This window comes from Sardina pilchardus, chromosome 2, assembly GCF_963854185.1.
Source record: "Sardina pilchardus chromosome 2, fSarPil1.1, whole genome shotgun sequence".
NCBI classification, from domain to species: Eukaryota; Metazoa; Chordata; class Actinopteri; order Clupeiformes; family Clupeidae; genus Sardina; species Sardina pilchardus.
Window position 1 is genome coordinate 27,428,077 of NC_084995.1, and position 25,190 is coordinate 27,453,266.

Genomic DNA, 25,190 nt, shown 5'->3' on the forward strand with positions numbered 1-25,190 from the left:
AGTTACAGGTTTGGCCCTTTTTTGAGCTAGATTGACTGGCCTATAACGTAGGCCTAGTAGGCCTAAAGGCCTAAACAACTTCATAATAGCCTAACCCCCTTTACTGTGATTGTGTTTTAGCCTGAACAATACATTAGTTGAATAAATACACTTGAACGTTTTAAATTAATCCTAATTTAGAAGATCCTATTATTGATCCTAACAGTAAATTAGCCATAGGCTACTACAGTAATCAGACATTCATCTCTCCCACTTACAAAACGTAGTGAGACCATGTGAGACCGAGTGAGACAGACCACACGAATTGCAGTAGTCAGCATATCCAGTTTCTTGCTCATCCGGGAGTTTTATTGTCATGTGACCCCATTTCAGCCATCTTGTGGAAACGGAGAGAGAGTCAACTCGCATACAAACCCTGCGCTGTCAGTTTAAGCAGAGGTAAGACAGCGAGCCTGAAATAGATTATTTAGTTGTAAAATACTCCTTATTTATTAAATATCTTATTTACTGTAGCTTAGCCCCCCTCCTTTCGGTTTGCGAAGTTATTATCTGAAGTGTTGACATCCGCATGGCTGCATGGCCTTGAAGCGTCGGTCTCAAGTTAAATACAGTGGCCGCTATGGATTAGAGCGTGGTGGAGGTGTGCTAACAGGAAAACCTGTTGTTGCGGTAGGCTTGCTAGGCCTCACGGAGGGTTTGGGGTTAAGGATTAACTCGTGTGAAGTCACTTTACAACGCTTCTGATTTGTCTGACATAATGAGTAACTGTGAAGTGTTAGTATTCCACTGACATGTATATTTGCTGAACGTTAACACCAATCGTACATAGCTAACGGTAACGTTACAGTTGGCCATTTAAATTTAGCAGTGTCTAATTAGCTAGTTCAACGCTAGCATGAAAAGTTGTCAGCAACTAATATTGGGTCGCTAGCCTACTAGCGTAGGCATTTAAACGGCTAATGGCATAGCGTTAGCAGCCTAATGTTACGCTTGCACCAACATCCGCTAGCAACAACGAAATGTAGCCGTTGCTAAATGAACTACGTTAAGTTAGGTGATGTTTAGGTAATACTACTTGCCAGCATCTAGTCCAGTTATAAATTGTGTGCAAACCTCTGGAATCTAACAGCATTGTTGGCTGCATAACTTCCACGTATTTGCCAAACGCTCGTTTAAATGTATCAACATTAACTGTTATCTAGACCTCAACTAGCCAACGTTAGCTAACGTTAGCGGATTTATTTATTTTAACGTTAGCTAACGTTAACTCTTAAAGTCATATACTTTAACAGTCAACATTATAGTGGGAATGCTTGACTGATGATATTAATCAGCTGTTTATTCTCTTTGTGATGTTACATGATATAACTTGCCATGCTAAGTTGCCAATTGTGGTAGTTGGTAAGCATACTGTGATAAGTTACATTCACAGAATGTGTCTTGCTAGCTAACGATTGCTACGGGAAGTCTGGTGACCGTAACATTAGCTGGCCATGTTTGCTGGCTAACCATAACAATCCATAGTGCTCTATTCAGCAACCACCACGTTTTAATAGCCACGTTAAAGTGAAGAAGTCCAGCGTAGCTAGCAAACGTCACGTCAATGTCAGCTAGCAAATATCTCACGGTAAATTATCCTTTTGATTCGAGTAGATGAAGTGTGATCACGTATTCAGACAACTATTCTGATCAAGCTCTTTGATCTGCCAGTATTGTGTATTATTAATAATTAACTGTGATGCAAAGGAATGTCATGTTTAGTTTATTCTTAGCAGCTAACATTAGCGCTACTTCATGATCTGACGTTAACGTTAATCCAGTCTGTTACTTTTACAAATGTGTCAAACCAACCTTGGTAGTTGGTTGCAAGGAAGATGAAGTTGTTTGTTTTGTCACCCAAAATGCCGGATACCGATGTTAATGTTAACTTATTTAGAGTAACTGCCTTGAAAAGTAACCAGCTGTAGCGTTAGATAACTTGTTTCGCAGACATGCAGGTTAGTGGAGTCAACTTATCGCACAGTAATTTAGACACGACTAGCTTACCACCATTAACATAAGACAAAACTTGTAACGTTAGTTCTTTTAGCTGATTGTGTAACTGAATGTCTTATCATGCACCGTCAGTTTAGATGTTTGCCTCGTCGCCAGCTTTTATGTAACGTTAGCTGTCAAGTGAAAGAGCCTCTTTGCACTACCCGGCTATCAGCTGTAACCCTATGCTAGCGTCAGATAACTCTTAGCTAATGGCAGCTAATGCTCGGCTGCAGGGCAGGTAACGTTAACGAGGTGTCGATTGAAATGTCTTTTCTTTTTAAAAAAAAATCTGATTTAAATCTGACTTAATTACATCGACCTTAACTGTTACCACTTGTAGTTACCGAAGATAGCGACATTGGTACAAATCAGTTCAGCTTTGAACTTATCTGGAAAGTCTGCATGTGGCTTCCAGTTGTCCACTCTACACTGACCATGTCTTCAAAATGAGGAAATTGGTTGACTGTTCCTGTGTGTTAGCTAATGTTATTGTTGGTGTAGTAAAGTCTGGGTAGAAGTAATCGTGGCTCTGACCAATGAAGGTTAAGTGGTATTGGCCAGACTGTGGCGTTTTAATTCGGTAACATATGGTGGAAGGCATTCCGATATTGTAGACCACAGCTTTCGTTCTATTTACAATTACCCAATAACCAATTATCTAGCTACATTAGAAGTCCAACCTTTTATAAAGCATGATTTGATTTAGGCCTGTGTTTCTTTCTTTCTTTCTTATTTTTTTTTTTTTAGCCTAAAACCAAACATGTAACTACATCGGAACTGAAGGTTCAGGCTTGTCATCATTATGTTTAATAAAAGTGCCTCAGACAGGCGAGGTAATGGGTAGTGTTCAGCAGGGGTCTCCGAGACCTCCCTTCCTAATCGGGAGGGATCTTAAAATAACTTTCAGAGTGCGTTGTAATATTCATTGCCCTGTGAGAGGGGAGCTTGGCTCCTTACACAGTGAGTGAGAAAATGTAAGTTGTGAGATCTATGACACCTATCAACCCTATTCATGTGAGCATCCAGGGAAATGTAGTGTTTTTGGTCATGATTATAGCTGTTTTAAAAGCTTTACAGTGTGTGATGCTTCAGATTACTGCCTCTGATTTCTTGATAAGGGATCCTAATTATTAAGATACATAGTGTATCCCCAGTGCAGCATTGGGGTCTCTGATTTCTTGATAAGGGATCCTAATTATTAAGATACATAATATATCCCCCAGTGCAGCATTGGGGTCTTTGAGTTTACTTACCTCAGAAAAAAAAACTAAACCTACAAGACCATTGTCTATAACAACAACCTCAAGCCCACTGCCTTAAATACATTCAGCATGGGATGAGTGAAACCACTAACTGCCCAGTCCTTGATGGCCTAAGAATCTGTGACATTTGCCATAACTCGCATGTGTGTTCTCTTTTGCAGACTACCCTGAAAAAGAAAAACAATGGCAGAAACCCAGACACTTAACTTTGGACCAGAATGGTAAAGAAAGAGCCCATGTTTGTGACATTTAGCATTTGTTGAGCTGTAGTGTTGACTGGTTTGGTATGCGTCTGGACTTGTTCACATGCTCACTGTTCATTGTCCCCCCCCCCACCTTCTTCAGGCTCCGGGCTTTGTCTGGTGGAGGTGGTGGCAGCAGCAGCAGTGTTGCTTCACCACCTCTCTCCCCTGCTTTGCCAAAGTATAAACTAGCAGACTACCGTTATGGGAGGGAAGAAATGCTAGCACTTTATGTAAAGGACAACAAGGTAAGGAAAGTATTGAATAACAGTAACACCTGATGTTTTGTGGTTATATCTTGTCATTGCGACAGGTACCTGCATTTGTCTTCAGCTGATCAACCTCTTGCTCTTGTTCAGATTCCCATAGATCTACATGACAAGGAATTTCTTCCCATTTTACAAGAGGATCCCTTACCACCGTTGGCCCTTGTACCTTTTACAGAAGAGGAGCAGGTGATTTTTTTTTGTGCACAACCAAACATGCACACCATACAGTTTTCACTTACACATTAACACATCTTTGTTGTTTGAAAATATGAATTATGAATGAGGTTTGAAATTTGATTTAAATGGATAATTCTCATAGATGCAAGCGGGAGAATTGACTACTTTTCAGGGCGGAATACTGAGGCCGGCTGCACAAAACACCTTTACAAAACCATAAAATCTGATTTAAGGCCCCCTTAAAATAAAATTGGTTGTACAAACACCTTTAAGTATTCTCCTTAAGGTTTCCATAACATGTTCCATCAGGTGTTTAAGGGTTTCTCCTTATCTTATAAGAAATCCCTTAAACTGTTGCACAAAGGACCATAGCAGTCTAACGAAGGGGAAAAATCTGAGGGACCTCTGACTGAGTTAATGTTGATCAATGAGACCATATAAGAAATTCTGTGCAACACCCTTAAAGGAATAGTTCGGAATTTTGGACATTGGACCTTATTTCCAACTTAGTCGGGGTGATATAGATCGGTGAAGACCATTTTCAGTGAATTTCTGCCCTTCCTTGAGTTGCAGCGTTCATCTCGTGCTAACCTAGGTGCCGAGATAACGCAAGTCAACGGTAACATCCAGCCTGCCACTGAAAACACTCCACAGAACACCCGAAACAAATAAATTATATCGTCAGACTATCAATGCACATGCCTGTGTTGATAGAACAATGTTAGAAAAAAAATAACCTTGCATGGCATCGCAATAGCCTACTTTGTTCCCTGTATGGCAGTGGCGGATTGATATTGAGAAACTAGTCCCTCAAAATGTAATAAATCATTGAGTTGCAAGGTTAGTTTTATTTCTAAAATTATTCTATCAACACGGACACGTATATCGATAGTCTGACGTTTTAATTGACTTGTCTCGGGTGTGCGGTGGAGTGAGTAAGACTGTTGTTTATGTCAGACTGATGTTACCGTAGAAATGCGTTAGCTAAGAACCAGCGTTAGCAAAGGGGGACGCTGCAACTGAAGGAAGGGGTTAAACGCGATAAAAACGGTCTCCACCGACCAAAATTCCGAACTATTCCTTTAACTAAATGTCTTACCAAAGTAGACAGTGTTTTGTGCAACTGGCCCCTGATCTCTGTCTGTCTGTTTGTGTCTCCGCAGAGAAATTTCTCTATGTCTGTAAACAGTGCGGCTGTGCTTCGGCTGACAGGAAGAGGTGGGGGCACTGTGGTTGGGGCGCCGAGAGGTCGAAGTTCTTCGAGGGGACGAGGTAAGCATGGTGGTTGATTGAGTCAGTCAGTTGTTTTTCCAGAGATCCTGAAACTTGATCAAGTTCCATTAGGTTATGGGTTACTATAACATTAATCATATCACAATCTGACCAATCCGGCGGCATTGTATCTGTCTGCCTTCTTGTTTGGCAAACAATTGAGATCATACAGTATCCTCATATGCTCTAAATTCTTTATTACAACTAGTGTAGTGTATTGGAATTGTTTAGTTTGGCTAATGTAGCCTGGCCTATTAAAAGTTTCAGTTTATTGCATGTAATTTTTCACCCGTCACCCACGCACAAACATACTCATACTCACAGACCGACAGACGTTCCTGTAATTTATAGGTAGATGGTGAAGGATGCTTGCTCGAAATCATGCATTAAAATCCCATACATTACTAAATCCAGGCAGAGTATGAGACAGAAGCCCTTGGCTACAGCAAAGCAAGTCACACGATTGCTAGTGGGTCCACGTTGTCACACGCACCCCTAATGTTTGTTGTGCGGGTACTTTGTTCATACGGCAAGTTAGACTAGCCTATAGACTGAAGATCATGAGTTAAAAAGTGGAGTTTTTTTCCTTCATGGTATTATATGGAGAGAAACCATTAGCCTTTGAGTATTTTCATAGGCAGACAAAGAACTCTTCTTATGTAACCCTTTTGTAAATGGACTGAAGTTTGCTCTAATTATCTACTTTTATCGATTATGCTAAATGTTAGCATCTCTATGGAATTTGTCATATACATTAGCCGTAAGCTGAGACATTAGTTTCTATTCTGTAACGTGGAATGCTAGCTTTTGATTGTTTTACAGTGAATCCTAAGTAAATATTTGAAAGGAACTTCAGCTTCAGACTTTCTCTTTGGAAACTGTTGGGCCTATTTGTCTTCTCTAATGTGGCTGGCTAGACCATGTCACCACACACAGTGGTGACAGAATTGGAGATGTGTCAGAGTGACAGTGCCTTGCTTGGTTTGGTTAAAAAATTGATGTTGTAATGATGCTATTCATAAATAATCGGTTGAAAAGTAACTCAGACCTTGTAAAAACATGTTTTACAGGATATCGACTAATTGTCGTTAACGTCAAACTCACAAAAATTATCGAGATGTTATTTTTTCATATCGCCCACCCCTAGTAGGCTACATTTAACTTGCACTGTGCTAGCATAACATCCTATTTTTCCTTGTAGTAATTAAGATTTAATGATCATTCAATATGGAATGTGTGAAATATGTTGATTACATCTACTAGTGTTCATGACTTTAAGCCACATCCCCACAGCAACAGTTAGAAAAGCTTGCTAGGATGCATGGGAGTTGGTGATGCCTAACTGTCTTACCGAAGTTTACCAGCCATGTAGAATGTACTGTGGCTATTTAATCTGCTCGCTGATGACAGCCATTTCAATTTCAGGTTACAAATGAAGTCTTTCATATCTTTTAAGGGAGCTAAATAACTAGCAGTCATCTTCAGCCAACCTTGTTGATTGAATAAACACAAGTAAAGCATCAGCTGAAATATAGACTTCAGTCCACTAGTGTTTCTCATCATTACATCTGCAATAAAACCATTACAAGGAGAGCCTACAAATTTAAACAATTTTTTGTCTCAAACTATGTTCGTGCAGGCACCCTGTAAGTCAGATCTACCTCAGAATATTATTTGGTGTTCATTGGCCCATGCTACGGCTTCCCACCAAGTGTACCTGTAGTTTTTATGTAAGACAAGAGAGGTGAGCTTTGTGATGAGAATATATAAACTATTACCTATTACTGGGCTTACTACCACAGCACTATGTAAGACCACTTAGGTTGTTGTTTTGTCCTTGCTTAGAGAAAATGTGTGAATGATCTTCTCTTTATGTTGTATTTTTATTTTTTATTTGTGATTGCTGGCCACTAACCACATTCATGTGTGTGTCTGTGTTTTATGGAACAGGCCGGGGCAGAGGAGACGGAGGGTTTTACCAAAGAAGTTTTGATGATGTGGAGGGAGGCTTTGGCCGAGGAGTAAGGGAAATGCATCGCTCGCAAAGCTGGGAGGAGAGGTAGTCCAGCTTACCCCAACCTACACCAAAAAAACAAAAGAGCCACATCCTGTTGATGTTGTTCATCGTGTTGATGATGCTCACCATGTTGGAGAAAAAAACAATGTTACATAATTTTGCATGGCAGATGTCTCTATTTGTCCTAAGTTGTACGTGTCAAGTCACCTTGACATGCTTTGTGTGTTTTTCTGTCCAGGGGAGACCGAAGGTTTGAAAAGCCTGGACGAAAAGATCCAGGTTTGTATGGATAGATTCAGAGTATGTAGTGTGTTTCTGTGGATAACACCGTGTACTTTCATTTGTGTTTAATCCTGCTAATGCCTTTATGATGTATAACTGGTATATAATAGGTCTTTTTTTGCTCACCGTTTTATCTCCCCTCTCTCATTCACAGAAGCAGCCCCACCTCATTATCAGCTTAACCACAGTAAGTCATTCCCATGAGATGTCATTGAGTGGCATTGCTACCTGTCATAGTAGCTGTTGCAGGTCTAGTAAGCACTGTGTGTTGTCCTCCCGCAGTACGAGCCAACTACGAGGATGCGGTGCCGGGCCTTGTGCGCAAGCACGACTTCACGCGATCAGAGAGCGAGAACTGGCGCATGTCTCGCGACGAGCAAAACGGTGAGGAAGACGAGGGGGGTTGGCGGCTAGGGGGCACAAGGCGGGATGGCGACCGGTGGTGTCCCCCCAGTCCAGGTGCGCCCGGCTGTAACCCCCCCCACACCCCCACAGCCTGCACAGTCTGTCCCTCTGCCAAGCCCATTTTCCCTCCAGCAGACAGATAAGGGTGTAGAATGGAGGTTCTGATGGCTCATTCAGCTATTCTGTGAACTGTGAGCATAGACAGCATTCCCCCTCTGACAAAACCCCAGTCCTGTGTGCTTTGTGTGCCACGCTTAAACACAGTGTGGAGATCTTATTTGTTTAGCTGCCTCTGAGATGATGCCAAATGTTAGCATTTGTCAGTCCTGTAGCAGGGCCACAGGTAATCAAGCCCAAAGCTCTTATGTTTGCCCGACTTCTCCCAATGATTGTTCCAGAATCCCCTGCAATGACCTCTCTCTGTGCTCCCTGTCTGCGTAGATACGCCTCGTTCAGCTGGGTGGCGGGAACACCCAGAGCGCCGGAGGTTCCCGTTTGACGCACGGGGGGAGGAGGAGCGGGGTTACCGGCGACCCCGCTCAGGCAGCGGCAGCCTGGACGACGACCGCGACGCCCTGCCCGAGTGGTGCTTGGAGGACGCCGAAGAGGAGACGGGCATCTTTGACTCTTCCGGAGCCTTCCACTCACTCAAGGTGAGAGCCTGCCGTAGCGCAGTGTCACTACACCGGCGTGAGCTGTTACATTTTGGAAAACGATGGATACATTTGTCCTATGGGATTCAGGAGTCCAGGAAATACATGTCTGACTTCACTTAAGAGCAAGTGCATTTGTTGTCAGTACTGCCCTGGATGAGTTAAAATTATATAAAGAACTGAAGACAAATGATGTACATTTTGCATTCGGCCAAAGAGATGCCGCGTGTTTCATATCCTCTTTGGGCAGTTTGCTTCGTGGCTAAATGTTCATCAGCACGTGGCTTAAGTGTTCGTCACAGAATTTTTGTGATGCGTGACAAAAGCAAGGTAGTGTGATTTAAAAGTGGTCGCGTGAACTTTCGTCATGACTTAGTTTACGTTTGTCATGCGAGATTGTTTTACTCTCATTTCCCCATCTGAATCACTATTTGGTTTGCTGTCATTGGCCCAACAGCTCTCGTCCAAAAACATTTACTAGCACAGCCAGCTGGCTGTCACAACCTGTAAATCTTGTCACCATCACCTCGGTTTGAGTGAGGATGAAAAAAAATATTTCTTATATTCCTTATTAATGAAAACAACATACTTTCACTGATCTTTTACTTCACACTGAGGCGTGTACAAGCAAAAAAAAAATAATTCAAACAGGAAAGCCCTTAGCCACCAGTGCAACTATAAATAAAAGGTCAGACTGGCGTATCCCCCATTTGAATTGCAGAGTGTGAACACTGCCTTGCACTCGTGTGACCACAAGCTACAGCAGTATCTTAAAAGGTTAATGCAACATGGCCTAGTCTGCCTACGTACCGTAGTCTTTGCATTTAAGGTTTGCTGTTTTGTTGGTGTTCGACATGTGATCTAGCAGGGTAGAGATGTCAGACAGATTTGGGGATTACTGGATGTTATTTTGGTGTAATGAAACACACCATTTCCTTATATTGGGCATCAATGAGAGAACTGCACTTAAAGCAGCACTGAAGAAGATTTGCTCTTGGGCGTCCCCTGCAGTTTAGAATAATAAGTCAACTAATGTGCGTGCTATCAAAAGTTTGGGGTTTCTATTCCACTCCATTAAAGACAGAGTACCAGCTGAGATCAGTTGCATTGTTTTCTTAATCGGGGCAGCTGTTTTCAGATTACAGTATGTGCTTACGTAATTGTAAAAGGGTGTTCGCCTTTGTTTCTGTTCGCCTTTTCAAATGATATCAGATTAGTAAACAGAATGTCCCTTTGGAACATTGGATGAATGATTACTGATAATGGGCAAGGCAGATATTGCAGTAAAGGTCAGCCATTTCTTTCTACCGCAGTCATTTACGATATTTATTAAGTGACCCCAGAATTTTGAATGGCAGTGTACATAAAGAGAATGCACTGCCAGCACTCTGTAGAAAGAGAGCTATGAATTATAAAGCTATAAAGTAGGAGTCCATTATAGGTATCTTGTGCTTAGACAATGCCTCACAGCTCTCCTCCCCTGTTCCTCTCCTTTGGCAGAAGGGTCCTAAGGAGCCCATCCTGGAGGAGGCAGAGCTGGACTTCCGGCCTCTGGAGGAGTGTGAGGAACACTCGGAGAGAGACGACAGCGAATCAGAGGAGACCAAAGACCCGGCCGCCGAGGCCAAGAAGGAGGGAGATCGGAGGGAGGGTGAGTACTGACTGAGCGCTGTGCGGTTCTGGAACTGAGCTGGTGAGTTCTGAGCGCTGTGCGGTTCTGGAACTGAGCTGGTGAGTTCTGAGCGCTGTGCGGTTCTGGAACTGAGCTGGTTAGTGGAGGGAGGGTGAGTTCTGAGCGAGCGCTGGACAGTTCTGGAACTGAGCTGGTTAGCGGAGGGAGGGTGAGTTCTGAGTGCTGTGCAGTTCTGGAACTGAGCTGGTTAGTGGAGGGAGGGTGAGTTCTGAGCGCTGGACAGTTCTGGAACTGAGCTGGTTAGTGGAGGGAGGGTGAGTTCTGAGCGCTGGACAGTTCTGGAACTGAGCTGGTTAGTGGAGGGAGGGTGAGTTCTGAGCGCTGGACAGTTCTGGAACTGAGCTGGTTAGTGGAGGGAGGGTGAGTTCTGAGCGCTGGACAGTTCTGGAACTGAGCTGGTTAGTGGAGGGAGGGTGAGTTCTGAGTGCTGGACAGTTCTGGAACTGAGCTGGTGCACGCTCAAGGCTCATAGATGACTGATAACTGAAGTCTGTGAGTATGAATTCACTGTATTGTGATCTGTCTCTAAATGCGCTGCTTTCTTTTTCAGTAGAGGAACTGGGAAAAGCAGAGGAAGAAGTGATCACGGCTGCTCCTGTTCCGGCGGCCCCCACCCCTCCAGAGCCCACTGCCCCTTCACCTCTGTCCCCCATCCAGCCAGTAGCACCCGAGGCCAGCCAGCGGCCGCTAGAGAGAGCCCCAGACGTCTTACCTGAGCCCTGCAAAGTCCCCCAGCACATCCCCACCTCCACGGCTATGGTGGAGGGCATCTCGCTCCCCCACGTCGCTTCCGCCAGTCCAGGTGAGTGTCATAGTTCCGGTTTTGACTCTGAGGAAGATGCAGTGCGTCGAAACGTCAGTCGATTGTGCACCACAATAATACAATGACGCAATACAAGTAATCTGAGTGCTCCAGTCATCTCTGGGTTTAGTCTCTCTGAAGTAGCCCGGCCAGCTTTTCAGTGCCGGTCATGTCTCTGTAGATGAGTCGGCTGAAACTACTGTGCTGACCCGCCTCTCGTGTCCCACAGACATGCCTGCCCCCACCCCCACACTACCACCGCCACAGCCAAAACTGCCTCAGTCTCTAGAGATACCCACAGCAGTCCCCATCAACCTACCCTTCCCGGCGGGCGTCATGGCACCCATCGGCAGGCCCGGCACCATGCCCCACGACGCGGATGAAGATGAGGGACTAAAGCATTTTGAACAGGTGGGAGCTCGGTGCTAGGAACCTAGACAGTTCTCATAACGTGTAGTTAATGGAGCTGATTAGAGTCAGAATATTGAAGGCTTTGTGATTTAATCAAATGTGACACTCACTCTCTTCCCCCTTCAGGAAGCGGAGAAAATGGTGGCTTACCTCCAGGACGGGGTAGTGGACGATGAGCAGCTGGCCAAGATTGCTGATCGGCCCAAACCGACAGCCTTGCCCATCAACCACGATGCTGCTTTTAAATGGTTCTACAAGGACCCACAGGGGGAGATTCAGGGTGAGCAACGGAGGAGGCTCTGCTGTAGTATCACTGTCATTTTTCACATAGATCCGCATCTCTGGAGGTCACCATGACAGCAGAGACTGTAATGAGGAGACAAAGCACTCAAAAAACCCCTCACAGAAATACATGGCTTTAGTTTGTAACCCCAATATGGCAGTTGTCTAAAATATCCTACTCTTTCCGCAACAAAAAAGTCGACATGTAAAAACTATTGTGCCAATCGTGCTGTGTGATGTCACCGCTGAGGCATGGTTGGTGTCCTGAAGCCTTGCACACCCGCTTTCTACTCGCAATAGATGGCCGATAAGTGCCCAAAAAGCGTTGCATTATAGCCGCGGAGTGGAGGGACTTTCCTAAAAGGACATTGCCGTCAGTACGAAAGAAAACGTGAGCCCCCATGTTTATTTCCCCAGACCTGTAGTGCTGTAGCTGCCTGGCTTCTTTAGCTGTTGGAATTGGCAACTCGAGCGTGGTAAAAACCAAATGTTTTCAGGGGGTTTTCGTACTGACGGTACCCGAGAAATGGAGATCTATGTGGAGAAACTGGAAGAGCTTGAAACCTAGCGTTTAGACTTTTGTATAAACGTTTTAATCTTTCATAATCCTAGTGTGACACCTACTGTTTCTGCTGTAACATGCACGTCTCATTTACATACGTCCATTAAAAGCAGCAGGACCATGACCTTGGGTGGCTTTGAGGAATGCAATGGTATAATTCGAGGCACAAAGACCCGATTACTATCAAACTACCCACAGTTCCACAGAGCTCTCTGTAGTGATGGGTTAATGTGGTGAGGGGCCTCGTCTGCTCTAACTAACTCCCACCTGTGTCCTTCCTCAGGACCCTTCAGCAACCAGGAGATGACCGAATGGTTCCAGGCGGGCTACTTCACAATGACCCTGTTGGTCAAGAGGGGCTGTGACGAGGTCTTCCAGCCGCTGGGGGAGATCATAAAGATCTGGGGGAGGGTACCGTTCACACCCGGACCAGCGGCACCCCCAATGCTGGTAAGCGTGTGAGCGTGTCACACCTCTGCACACTTGAGTGTTTCGTGTGCACATTCTTCACACTTTGGGTGCCAGCGGCTCTCACATCCTGTGTGTGTGTGTGTGTGTGTGTGTGTCTTGTCTGTGTGTGTGTCTGTTTAGGGGGATGTTGATCAGGAGAGATTAAAGAGGCAACAGGAGCTAACTGCAATCAACCTCTATCAGATGCAGCAGCTGCAGTATCAGTATCTTCTCAGGTAGGTCTCAGATACAAGTCTGACAATATTGGCCAAAATCCAATATCCCACAGCCCTAGTGCATGATTGTGTGGCTATGGAAATATTCTAGCCCTAATTCAAAGGAGTTAAGCAGAAACCTGTAGTGTTGAGTGTGTGTGTGTGTGTTTGTCTGGCTGCAGGCAGCAGTTTGTGCAGGCGCAGGCCCTGGCTCAGCAGAAAGCAGCAGCTCTCAGCTCAGCACCCCCACCACCGCCGCAACAGCAGCAGCAACAGCAGCAACAGCAGATCAACCTGATCCTCCACCAGGCCCTGAAGATGAGGTAAGATTTGCCACCGGAACCGTCTTGCCATCATTTTTCTTTCGCAGAAAAATAGCTGGGCCTCTGTCTGTAAATGGTGTTAAGAGGTTACAAGGTTAGGTTGTCAAGATAAGCAAAGGAGGCTGTGGTCACAACCTGATTGAGATCAGGTGCTGAAATGACGGCGTCTCCTCTTCCAGGTCCTCGGAAACTCTGCTGCCGCCGGTCACTCGGTCCATGTCGGTACCGGACTCTGGTTCGGTGTGGGACATGCAGAACTCCTCCTCTCAGGCCTCCTGCGCCCCCAGCATGCCCCCTGCACCGCCTAACAGTATGTTTCTCAACCGCCGACTCGTACACTTCACCCACGCTTCTCTTTGGGTCCAGTTGAAAGTGTGTCTAGCGAGAGGGAGATCCGTCACAGTGGGAATGACCCAGATGACAGTTGCAGATAAAGATTGCGGTGTTTAAATCTGTGCCATGCAACCACAAGCTCGAAAGGTTATTTTAGCAGTAGCGTGTGCCTTTGTTTCTGCCAGGTGTTCTGAATGTGTGTGCAGGGCTTACAGTGTTCAGGCGTGAGCTGGTATGTTTAAGATTTGAGAATAGGCAATGAGACTACAGTACTTATGACCGTGTTTCCTCTACATGTATTCAGCCTGGGCACAGTGCTGCTCCTGGAATCTGAGCACCGCTGCAATAAAATCACACGATCAGTAGCCTAATTGAGTAAAAAATTGAACTGCGGGAACAGCTGCCGTTTGTTCCTCTCCAGGTTCGAAGTCAACAAAAACTAGTAGGCTAACCTTGAAGACGCTGTCAGGAAATCACGTTTGTTTGTGTTTATGTTAAGCAGACACAATTTTGTGCAAAGAAACGTAGCCTACATTATATTTTAACTAATTTGAGTAATATACGCAACCATTTACATCTGGAGATGGTTCCGTGTCATTCCTGTAGAGCTCACCAAAATCATAGAAATAATCATTATCAAGTATATGTATGTCCCTGCAGCCCCAGTGAAAAAGTTAAGAGTAAGAGTTTTTCGTACCTTAAAATAATGTTTCCAAAATCATCAACTCGTAACAGGGTGAATGGCACTTCTGCATTCACTTTGCGGCCCTCGATCGGCTATAACTGCTATATGTAATTTTACCATATCGGGTAGCGTATCTGTAGTTCAATGAAATGAGACATAAGAAACTACAAATTTGACTTGCATCAATGTCGCAGTACATCATACTTTCATAAAATCATGCAACATAACTCTACCTTGTCGTGGACATGGTTATTTGCTGGATAAACAAATAGTGTGCGGGCGACAGAGGAAAAGTGCTTTATATTAGTGTTGCTTTAAGCCCTGGGTGTGTGCTTGTGTCTTGTGTTTCAGGTGCATGGGAAGGCGGCAGTGTGTGGGATTTGCCAATTGACTCCATGGCACCGGCCTCTACCATGGAACAGATCCAGCAGCTGGAGAAGGCCAAGGCCATGAAGGTGAGGAACACCGCTTCAACACCGGACATCCGGCCTTGAAAACCATTCCCATCTCATTATTGATGTGGTCGCATCTTATGGGTTTTCTATTTGATGTCTTGGTGACCTTGTTAGTTGGCACTGTGTATAAAGTGTGTGGGTGTGTGTGTGTGTGTGCGCGCGCAGTTGGAGCTGGAGCGGCGTGAGGCAGAGCTGCGGGCCAAGCGTGAGGAGGAGGAGAGGAAGAGGATAGAAGAGGCTCTGAGAGCCCGGCAGGAGGAAGAGCAGCGGAAGCGCCTGGAAGAGGAGGAGCTGGCGCTGGCGCGTAGGAAACAGGTCCGGAGCCTGAGCTGAGCTTTTAGTGGACTTTAGACAACGTTTTTTGGAACATGCTGTCGGGACGGCTGCTAAACTCCCATTTGACACCCACAGGAGGAGGCCCTGAGGAGGCAACGTGAGCAGGAGGAGGCGCAGCGCCGGCAGAAGGAGGAGGAGGAGGAGAGGTTAGCCCAGGAGGAGGCGCTCCGAAGACTGGAGGAGAGGAGGAGAGAAGAGGAGAAGGAGGAGAGGAGGCAAAGGGAAGAGTTCCTCCGCAAACAGGTGTGACTTGATCCCTACGGCTGATATAAAATGCCAACTGTAAGCTTTTTCCACCCCGTCAGCTCCAGGTCCTCAGTAGCCCTCAGGAGTGAGGCTCTCCTCCATGTAGCGTGGTGTTAATATGGGCTGCTGTGTTGCCGTGACGTTAATATGGGCTTCTGTGTTGCCGTGACGTTAATATGGGCTTCTGTGTTGCCGTGACTCCAGGAAGAGGAGAGGCGGAAACAGGAGGAGCTGGAGGCCCTGCGGAAGCGCGAGGAGGAGAAGCGGCGCGAGGAGGAGGCGGCGGCGGCAGCTGCGGCGGCCGCAGCCCTGGCACTGCAGCAGCAGCAGCAGGAGGAGCAGAGGAGGCGCGAGCTGGAGCTCCAGCGGCAGCAGGAGGCGCAGAGGCAGCGGCAGCAACAGCAGGAGGCCCTCCGGCGCCTGCAGCAGCAACAGCAGCAGCAGCAGCTCGCCCACATGAAGGTAGCGCACACACGCACACACGCACACACACACACATAAACACGCAAACACGCAAGTGGCCTGGTACTGCAGGTGTGGCGGCAGGGGGAAGAGTGTGTGGTGGTGTTTGGGGTTGGCGCGTTCTACTGACACGGTGGGACTGAATGCCTTTTTTCCATGGTCATTGCTCATGACGCAATCAGTGCACTTGCTAGACATTGCACATTTGTGTTAGAACAGGAAATTGAAACTAGAACAGGAAAAGACATTTTGTGTGTGTGTGTCTGACACTTTCTCTGCAACTCTTCACAGCTTCCCTCTTCTTCAAAGTGGGGTCAACAGTCGGCCTCCCTGCCTTCCCAGTCCCAGAATGCACTGTCACTCGCTGAGATCCAGAAACTAGAGGAGGAAAAAGAACGCCAAGCACGACAGGAGGTCAGCAGACAGAATGGTGTTCAAGTGGGGATCTGTGTGTGTGTGTGTGTGTGTGTGTGTGTGTGTGTTTTCGTGTGTGCATGTGCGTGTAGTGCCCTCTTTCCACTGACGCAAACTACGTGATTGTTGTGGGCTGCTGTTTGCGCCTTTTTAGGGCTGTTTTGATGTTCCTTGGGCTGGGCACCCACCATAGAGACGTCATTACGTCCATAACTGGGTTTCCATCCAGCCGCATGTTGACCAGTTGATTAAGAAATGGGGGCATGTCCGTGAGCTCACACATACATGCCCACAGAGTGTAGCACTAGAGCTGCCTGGCTGTGTTAGCCGCTGGTTGTACCGCCAGTACTCGGCGTACTTGAGACACAGAGATCTGTGTGAACTTAACCTGTTTGTGTAAGGTATAATGTGACTGCAGGGTAGAACATCCATTTTTAATTTGCAGAACAACATTGAATGGAAATGCGGACCCAATTTAAATGAATGTGCTTAAAATGTGTAAATTAGTTGGATGGGAATGAGCTATCGGATACACTAACGGTGAAACGTTTTTAAACACCTACTTATTTATGGGTCTTTCTTTTTTGTTTTCCTCAGACTATTTATACATTGTAGAACAAAACTGAAAGCACAGATCGGGTTATGTAGCAAACAAAAAAGAGTAAACAATGCTGCATATATTTTAGGGTCTTTAAACAGCCAACTCTGATGTCTCTATGATGATATCATTTAACTCTTCTCGCAACCGACCTAATGTAAGACGCTGGGAAGACCATTTCAACAGTATTAACATAATCCCATTCATGTATAGTATAGCACTTGTTGGCTGCTTTTCCTTCACTCGTGTTAACTAAGGAACATTGCAGTTACTCTGATGCCAGTTATCATCTTACATTACCCAAGCAAGTTGCTAATTTACTTGGGCAGTGTTGGTCACGATCCCATCCCCATCCCTTATGCAGACAGGGGTCCTAGACCAGCAATTTAACTGTTGCTGCTGTTCTGAAATGAATTGTCTGTGCAGAGAAGCTGTTATTCAAAACATGAAGAAAAGGTTCAAGATAAGACACCCAACTCAAGTGTGCGTTTCACTCCCTGGCTTTCACTGGGCATCATACTCTTCTAAGAGGAAATGGGAAATGCTCTCATGTGTCCTTAGTTACGGTGCGGTCACACGCTTGCGTCCACCAACGTATGCATAATTTTCATCAACGTCAGCATATTTCCATAAACGCGTACTGATTGGTTTGTCAGTGTTCGAAAATTTGCATAAACTGAATTTCATTGGCTGGCGCTTGCACGATCCGTCAAAAGTTGAACATTTCTCAACTTTTTAACGGAGGCAGCGTATCCCAGGCAACGCATCGGCCCCACAATTCAGTGCGGCATCAAGTGAAGTCCAGCCAATGTAAAGTGAATGGGAAAACAATGGACGAACGTTGGCGGACGCAAGCATGTGACCGCACCGTAACTGACCTCTGTTCTCTACAGCAGCGGCGGCAACAGCAGGAGCTGCTGAAGACCCAGCAGCTGCAGCAGCCCCAGCAGGCCCAGGCCAAGCTCTCGGGCTGGGGCAACGTGGCCAAGCAGCCGGCCGCAACCAAGTCCTTGCTGGAGATCCAGAGGGAGGAGGCGCAGCAGATGAAGCAGAGGAAGGAGCAGAAGCAGCAGCAGCAGCAGCAACAGCAGCAACAGCAGCAACAGCAGCAGCAGCAGCCGCCACCACCACCACCACCTCAGCAGACGCAGCCACAGCCACAGCCACAGCCACAACCACCGGCACCGGCACCGGCACCGGCACCGGCGCCTGTCCAACAGAACCGAGCCGTAAGTCCAGCATCACTCCTCAGATACACTCAGTGTCCGTGCAGGCTAGTCATCCTATAAGGATGCTTTGTTACAGGAGTGTGGGTGGTCTGACTGCATACATGGAGTTCTGTTCAGCTCTTAATGTTGCCGTGTGAACATGAAACAAACTCAGGGACAGGCACAACATTCGTATAGATTCAGCCTTTCATCAGAAACAAAATAGGTATGGAATTAATTTGATACCGCTGCAGTAGACTACGGAATTGCATCATTATAGCACATTTCGAAAAACATCACCATTCACGATACAATAGTAACAACAGAAAACACAATGTGTGTAAGAGCCAGGGGTACAAAGAAGAACTACTGTTGTGCCAGACAGTACAGACAGATGGCACTAAGAGTTAAAAGAAATACTATAAATCGTCTGTTTACTTCAGCAAACGCAACAGCAGGAGGATGCAGGTGTTACGGATTTTGCTGTATTTTATCTGGGGATAAGCTATTAGCACATCATCGCGAGCAGCAGGCGCTTTACCTTATTTACTGCAGATGCGACTCTGATTCGACAAATAGTCAATCATAATACCAAGCCTACTTTTCTGCAATGAAGATGTCTGCGCGAATATACAACCCCTGGCAAAAAATATGGAATCACCAGTCTTGGAGGATGTTAATCCAGTTGTTTAATTTTTTAGAAAAAAGCCAGATCACAGACATGACACAAAACTAAGTTCATTTGAAATGGCAACTTTCTGGCTTTAGGAAACATTAAAGGAAATCAAGAAAAAAATTAGTTAATCAGTAACAGTTGCTTGTTTTAGACCAGCCAGAGGGGAAACAAATATGGAATCACTCAATTCCAAGGAAAAAAATATGGAATCATGAAAAACAAATTGACAAAAGAACACTTCAACACACCACTAGTACTTTGTTGCACCACCTCTGGCTTTTATAACAGCTTACAGTCTCTGAGGCATGGACTTAATGAGTGACAATCAGTACTCTTAATCAATCTGGCTCCAACTTTCTCTGATTCCAGTTGCCAGATCAGTTTTGCAGGTTTGAGCCTTGGGATGCACCATTTTCTTCAAATTCTACTACAGATTTTCAATTGGATTGAGCATTATCGAAGATGTAACGATCGCCGTCTCCCCAATGCCTTTACTTGACATGCAGCCCCATATCATCAACGACTGAGGAAATGTGCATGTTTTCTTCAGGCAGTTGTCTTCATAAATCTCATTGGAATGTGGATATAACTAGATGAAAGTCATATTCAGTGATGAATCGCGTTTCTGCAATGGGCAAGGTGATGATGCTGGAACTTTTGTTTGGTGCCATTTCATTGAGATTAATGAAGACAACTGCCTGAAAAAAACAAGGTCATTGATGATATGGGGCTGCATGTCAGGTAAAGGCATTGGGGAGATGGCGATTGTTACATCTTCAATAATGCTTATATTATTATTTATTATATAAAGTTTATATTGACATTTTGGACACTTTTCTTATCCAATCAATTGAAAGGATGTTTGGGGATGATTACATCATTTTTCAAGATGGTAATGCATCTTGTCATAGAGCAAAAACTGTTGAATTCCTTGAAGAAAGACACATAAGGTCAATGTCATGGCCTGCAAATAGTCTGGATCTCAATCCAATTGAAAATCTGTAGTAGAATTAAAGAAAATGGTGCATCCCAAGGCTTCAACCTGCAAAACTGATCTGGCAACTGGAATCAGAGAAAGTTGGAGCCAGATTGATGAAGAGTACTGATTGTCACTCATTAAGTCCATGCCTCAGAGACTGTAAGCTGTTATAAAAGCCAGAGGTGGTGCAACAAAGTACTAGACGTGCGTTGAAGTGTTCTTTTGTCAATTTGTTTTTCATGATTCCATATTTTTATCCTTGGAATTGAGTGATTCCATATTTGTTTCCCCTCTGGCTGGTCTAAAACAAGCAACTGTTACTGATTAACTAATTTTTTTTCTTGATTTCCTTTAATGTTTCCTAAAGCCAGAAAGTTGCCATTTCAAATGAACTTAGTTTTGTGTCATGTCTGTGATCTGGCTTTTTTCTAAAAAATTAAACAACTGGATTAACATCCTCCAAGACTGGTGATTCCATATTTTTTGCCAGGGGTTGTATATGGTCTTGATGTGTTCATAATAAATGTACAATATCTTTCTGCAATTGGTTGACCATGGAACCAGTTGCTCCACAGAGCTAAGCTCATATTTGGGCAGCCATGGTGTACTGGTTAGCGCATCGGGCTTGTAACCGGAGGGTTGCCGGTTTGATCCCCGACCAATCCACCACGGCTGAAGTGCCCTTGAGCAAGGCACCTAACCCCTCACTGCTCCCCAAGCGCCGCTGGTTGGGCAGGAGCTCACTGCTCTGGGTTGTGTGATTCACCTCACTGTGTGTTCACTGTGTGCTGTGTGTTCACTAATTCGGTTAAATTGGGTTAAATGCAGAGAACTGAATTTCCCTCACGGGATCAAAAAAGTATATATTCTATTCTATTCCATTCTATGCAGCCTGATACACTGCTCATGCTGTCATGTGGAGAGGATATAGCCTTGCTTTGGTAGGCCTATGCTTATCATTTTAAATGGCTGCATTAGGTGAGCCCATGTTAAGGAAGAGTTTAAATTGCAATGAACAGGTGTACTGAAAAAAGACGTGAACAATGTCTGCTGGGTTTGAACCCATGCCATACAGAACATGTAGGTGGTCAGTGGTCCCGCCATCAGGAGCACCATCAGACTCCTTCAGAATCACATGCAGCAGATTGTAGCAATGCCAATAGCATGTTGGCTACAACATTTAAATGTGGCCTAGTAACCTCTTATAGCCATCAAGATCATTCAATGCAGTGTTGTTGCCCTTGTGGAAAACGTTACTTTTCTCAGTGAATAGGCTAGTATAAGGACAGCATGTTTGTTAGTTTTTTTTGCAAAGGCTCGCATTGTCTGTGTTTTTGGGCAGTCAAAAAAAGGGTTTAGTTAGGCCTATGTCGTTTTATTTGTCATGGACACAAATAACGGGAACATTTTTGTATTAACCCATATTTGATATTTATGCATAGCACAGAATTCCGTTAGTGTGGTTAACGTTACCATTTCTTCAATCAGGGTCACATCTGCAGTAAATAAGGTCAAACGACCTGCTTGTGCTAATTCTAATCCAACAGATATGCTAATCACAATGATCAAAAGTCTCAATTTAATGTTTTTGTTCTGTGAAGTTTTAATGATTTGGTATTTGCTTTATTATTGGACATTTTGACTGGCAACATTTTAGTTGATCAGTGATATAACTTTTAGCTGACAAAAAAAACAAAACAGTAAAATCCAGCTGGCAGAAGCCCTGCTGTGGTTTTCCCCTTGTGGCTTTATGTTTCAAATTTATGCTGACATTCAGAGGAAATGACTTAAGACATGTAGTCTGCTAGAGAAAAAGCTCTTGATGATAAGACTGCGGTGTTGAGATATCAGAGGTGGTGATTTGACTCCCTCCTCCCGCCACAGAACAACGAATTTCCCTCACGGGAATCAAAAAAGTATATATTCTATTCTATTCTATTCTATTCTAGAACACGCTGAGCAGCTCGGTCTGGGGCTCGGTGAGCGCTGGCTCCACCTGGGGCTCGGACACCAGCAGCATCTGGGGCGACACCCACAACTCCAACGTGGGCTTCTGGGACGAGGCCGTCAAGGAAGCCGCTCAGCCTCCCCCGCGCAAGGCCAGCTCTCAGAAAAACAAGGGAAACGCTAACCTCAGGTACCGCCGCAAAGCCTCCGCTCACTCTTATCCGCAGACACGTCTGTCACGTCTCCCGCGTGCGTGTGTGTGTGTGTTTGTGTGTGTGTGTGTGTGTGTGTGTGTGTGTAAATGCATAGGAATTTTTAGTGCTTCAGGATCTCTACAATTTCCCTACTTCTCTCCTCATTTGTCAGTTGTCATAAGCTGTAAGAATATTTCCATGGTTTCATCTCAAAAGGTTCAGTGGTGTCTATATTAATTGCAATAATCCCTGTGTTGTGTGTGTCTGTGTGGGGTGCAGTAACTCGGTGAGTGCGAAAGCCAATAAGAAAGCGGAGGAAGAGGAGAAGTTGCTAAAACTGTTCCAGGCAGCCAATAAGAGTCAAGACGGCTTCATGCAGTGGTGTGAGCAGACTCTGCACACGCTCAACACTGCCAACAATCTGGATGGTGAGCTGAAAACACAAGCGTGCGCACACCCACAGGCACACGCGCACGCACGCATACACACACGCACACTTTCAAATAATGTCATTTTCATGTTTCAGTATGACCCATCTGCTTAGCAATTCGGTTCATCGTAAGTGGTAGCTAAACTGCCAGCTCAGGTGAAGGTGCTCGGAAGTTACAGGATCCCTCGAAGCGCAGGAAGTTCCCCCTCAGGGCTGCCCTACATGCCAGGGTTGCGTAGGCCTGGTGTTACCTCCCTTTGATGCACAAACTGAGACTTCAGAGTTTCTGAACAGGCGATTTCATCCACATGCCTTAGATGTGTCACACAGACCATAGGCTCAATACTGTAAAACAATGACAAAATATATCTAGTATGTCTTTTATGGCTGATGTAGAAGTAGTGTTTATTGCATTAGTTTGGTCCCCCGAAATAAGACTGTGTCTCTGTAACACCTTTATTTTGATACTGTTCTCCAAGGCAGATGGTGAATTTTTGTCATCTGAGCAGTGTTAATGTTTGACTGTCCTCCACAGTTCCTACGTTTGCATCCTTCCTGAAGGAGGTGGACTCCCCCTATGAAGTGCATGACTACGTCAGAGCCTACCTCGGTGACACGCCCCAGGCCAAGGACTTTGCCAAACAGTTCCTGGAGCGCCGTGCCAAACAGAATGCCAATCAACAGAAACCGCAGCCGATCCAGCAGCAGAAAGTGCAGCAACAGCAGGTGTGTGTGTGTGTGTGTGTGTGTGTGTGTGTGTGTGTGTGTGTGAGAGATGTTCAGCAAGACTAGGGCACAAATGAATCTACTCATATTATTTTGTGTTCTTGGACACTAACAGCCCTCTAGGGTGCGGTTGTCTGACCGCTCTGGCTGGTTGCAAATCTGTGTGTGTGTCGTCTGAGAGGTGCACCTGGCTTCTAAGGTTCTAACCCTTTTCCTCTGTGTTGCGTGCCGTCCTGCTGCAGCAGGGCTCTGTTTGGGGGGAGACGACACCACAGCAAGTCCTTCAGTCCAACCACACTAGCCTCCAACAGCAGCAGCAGCGCTTTGAGACTGTGACATCAGGGAAAAAGAAGAAAAAGCAGAAGATGGTTCGAGCAGACCCCAGCCTCCTCGGTAAGCTTTGATCGTCCCTTTTCGATCTTTGGCCTAGAATTCATCCGCAAATGCTCCCCTCAGACCTAGCCCTTAAAACGTAGACACTTTTAGAATACTTCAAATTTCGAGAAATCTGCAGTGATCCATTCCTCTTGACTTGTTACGAATTCCGACTTAAACTCAACCCCCATGCTGGTAAATGACCAAGTTCGATGCCAACATTGGCCCAGAAAAAGATGTTTACATATCTACTAATAGTTATGTAGATGTTTGAAGACAATATTGAACTATTTATGCAAACACCTTGTCTTGCACACATCCACCCACTGGTACTGAATAACATGCCATTGATTGTTGTTTGCATAAATAGTTCAATATTGTCTTCAAAAATCTACATAACTATTAGTAGATATGTAAACATCTTTTTCTGGGCCAATGTTGGCATCGAACTTGGTCATTTACCAGCATGGGGGTTGAGTTTAAGTCGGAATTCGTAACAAGCAATACATTACCACATATTTAAGAATGCAAAGGGAAAGGTGTCAGATGAGATGTTGCATAATATGCTCTGCTGAGTAGAATGTCACTGACTCGGTGTCTCCATTGTTTTCCGTGCAGGTTTTTCGGTCAATGCCGCCTCTGAGAGGTTGAACATGGGTGAGATCGAGACAGTGGAGGACTTTTGAGGACTTGGAAAGGGACCGCTCGGCTCGACTTGATGCCCCGTCAATCTCACCCCCCTGACTATTTCCCATCTGAACAGCTGCCTCCCCCCCCGCACCCACCCCATCACTACTCTTCTGTTTTTCTTTTTCTGTCTGCCCCCACCCCACCCCCGCCTACCCTTCCATGTCAAATTCCAAGCAGTGGATGGATCCTGGGAGCCTCCTGACACCAGTGTCATGCCCAACCGCCAAGAGGTTCTTACAGGGGAAAACCCCCAAGCTCGACTCAGACGAGGCTTCACCGGGTAGAACGGCTGAAGTCGGACTGTGTGTCTGCGTTGGGAGAGGACCCTTGTTTGATCAACACGGGTGCGGTTCAGGACAGAACCTCACCTCAGCGCGTCAGTCCCAGCAGCCAGTGGGTAGCCCCCACAATCAATTTCTTTTTTTTTTTTTTTTTTCTTTTTTTTTCCCCCAATTGTGAAAATGAGGGTCATGCATTTAAAAAGAGGAAAAAAAGATTAAGATTTAAAGAGAAATTTCTTTTTTTATTATTTATTGATGTTTTCCCAACCATTTTTGCCTCACCCTCCTCTTCATTCTTCTTCCTGTATGCTGACGGTTGTTCGTGGACGATGGTGTTGTAGGACCTAAGGATGTGATTCACCAGTGTCCTGTTTTAAGGACATGTTTTGAAAGTTCCAAGTAGTTATCCATTTCTTGTAAAATATTAGACTGTTTAAAGAATAAACTTTCAAAATCTGCATCTGTATTATAATATATGGAAACGTTGAACGAATGGAGTCATACTTTTTTATTGCAGTATGAAATAAATCAACAGTCTCTTGTGTGGGCTGTTTTACATCTCTTGCGTCTCTGAAAGACTTTTCATGACTGGAACTGTATCAACATGTGCGCATGGTGCAGGGGCTTCTTCACATTGGCCGTGAGAAGGCATGGAGAATGAATCATGGTGAAGGAAACCTACAGAATATTGGGCCATTTACTAAAGCTTGAGTTGCTCTCATGACTACATTATGACTACTTTTTTATGTCTTCATTTGGAAAATGTATTTTGAAAGGTTCTGTAAATACTGTTTTTTTTTT

General features: G+C 45.1%; 1 protein-coding gene across 5 annotated transcripts; it reads left to right on the forward strand.

Moving 5' to 3' along the window:
* The first annotated feature begins 346 nt into the window (after positions 1-346).
* Positions 347-24,951, forward strand: gigyf2 (GRB10 interacting GYF protein 2). 5 transcript variants are annotated; one of them, XM_062523901.1, is made up of 29 exons: positions 347-438; positions 3,461-3,520; positions 3,645-3,789; positions 3,901-3,996; positions 5,151-5,259; positions 7,210-7,318; positions 7,515-7,555; positions 7,713-7,745; positions 7,841-8,017; positions 8,405-8,616; positions 10,117-10,267; positions 10,860-11,111; positions 11,341-11,522; positions 11,649-11,802; positions 12,650-12,816; positions 12,958-13,052; positions 13,214-13,354; positions 13,534-13,664; positions 14,724-14,827; positions 14,993-15,142; positions 15,239-15,406; positions 15,614-15,871; positions 16,163-16,285; positions 17,777-18,112; positions 21,696-21,883; positions 22,167-22,315; positions 22,853-23,043; positions 23,286-23,436; positions 24,037-24,951. In XM_062523901.1, exons 2-29 carry the CDS (start codon positions 3,483-3,485, stop codon positions 24,102-24,104), a joined length of 4,119 nt encoding a protein of 1,372 aa, XP_062379885.1. In that variant the 5' UTR covers positions 347-438; positions 3,461-3,482; the 3' UTR covers positions 24,105-24,951. The 5 variants fall into 5 exon arrangements, with proteins under 5 accessions (XP_062379885.1, XP_062379894.1, XP_062379902.1 ...); XM_062523910.1 differs by having other exon boundaries at positions 23,289-23,436; XM_062523918.1 differs by having other exon boundaries at positions 17,780-18,112.
* The last annotated feature ends 239 nt before the right edge of the window (positions 24,952-25,190 follow it).

Excerpts from the sequence above, each read along its gene's own strand:
- gigyf2 (XM_062523901.1), top strand. The coding sequence starts at position 3,483 with ATGGCAGAAACCCAGACACTTAACTTTGGACCAGAATG. Across the intron at positions 5,260-7,209 it reads AAGTTCTTCGAGGGGACGAG|GCCGGGGCAGAGGAGACGGA; the intron begins GTAAGCATGGTG and ends TTTATGGAACAG. Across the intron at positions 8,617-10,116 it reads GAGCCTTCCACTCACTCAAG|AAGGGTCCTAAGGAGCCCAT; the intron begins GTGAGAGCCTGC and ends CTCCTTTGGCAG.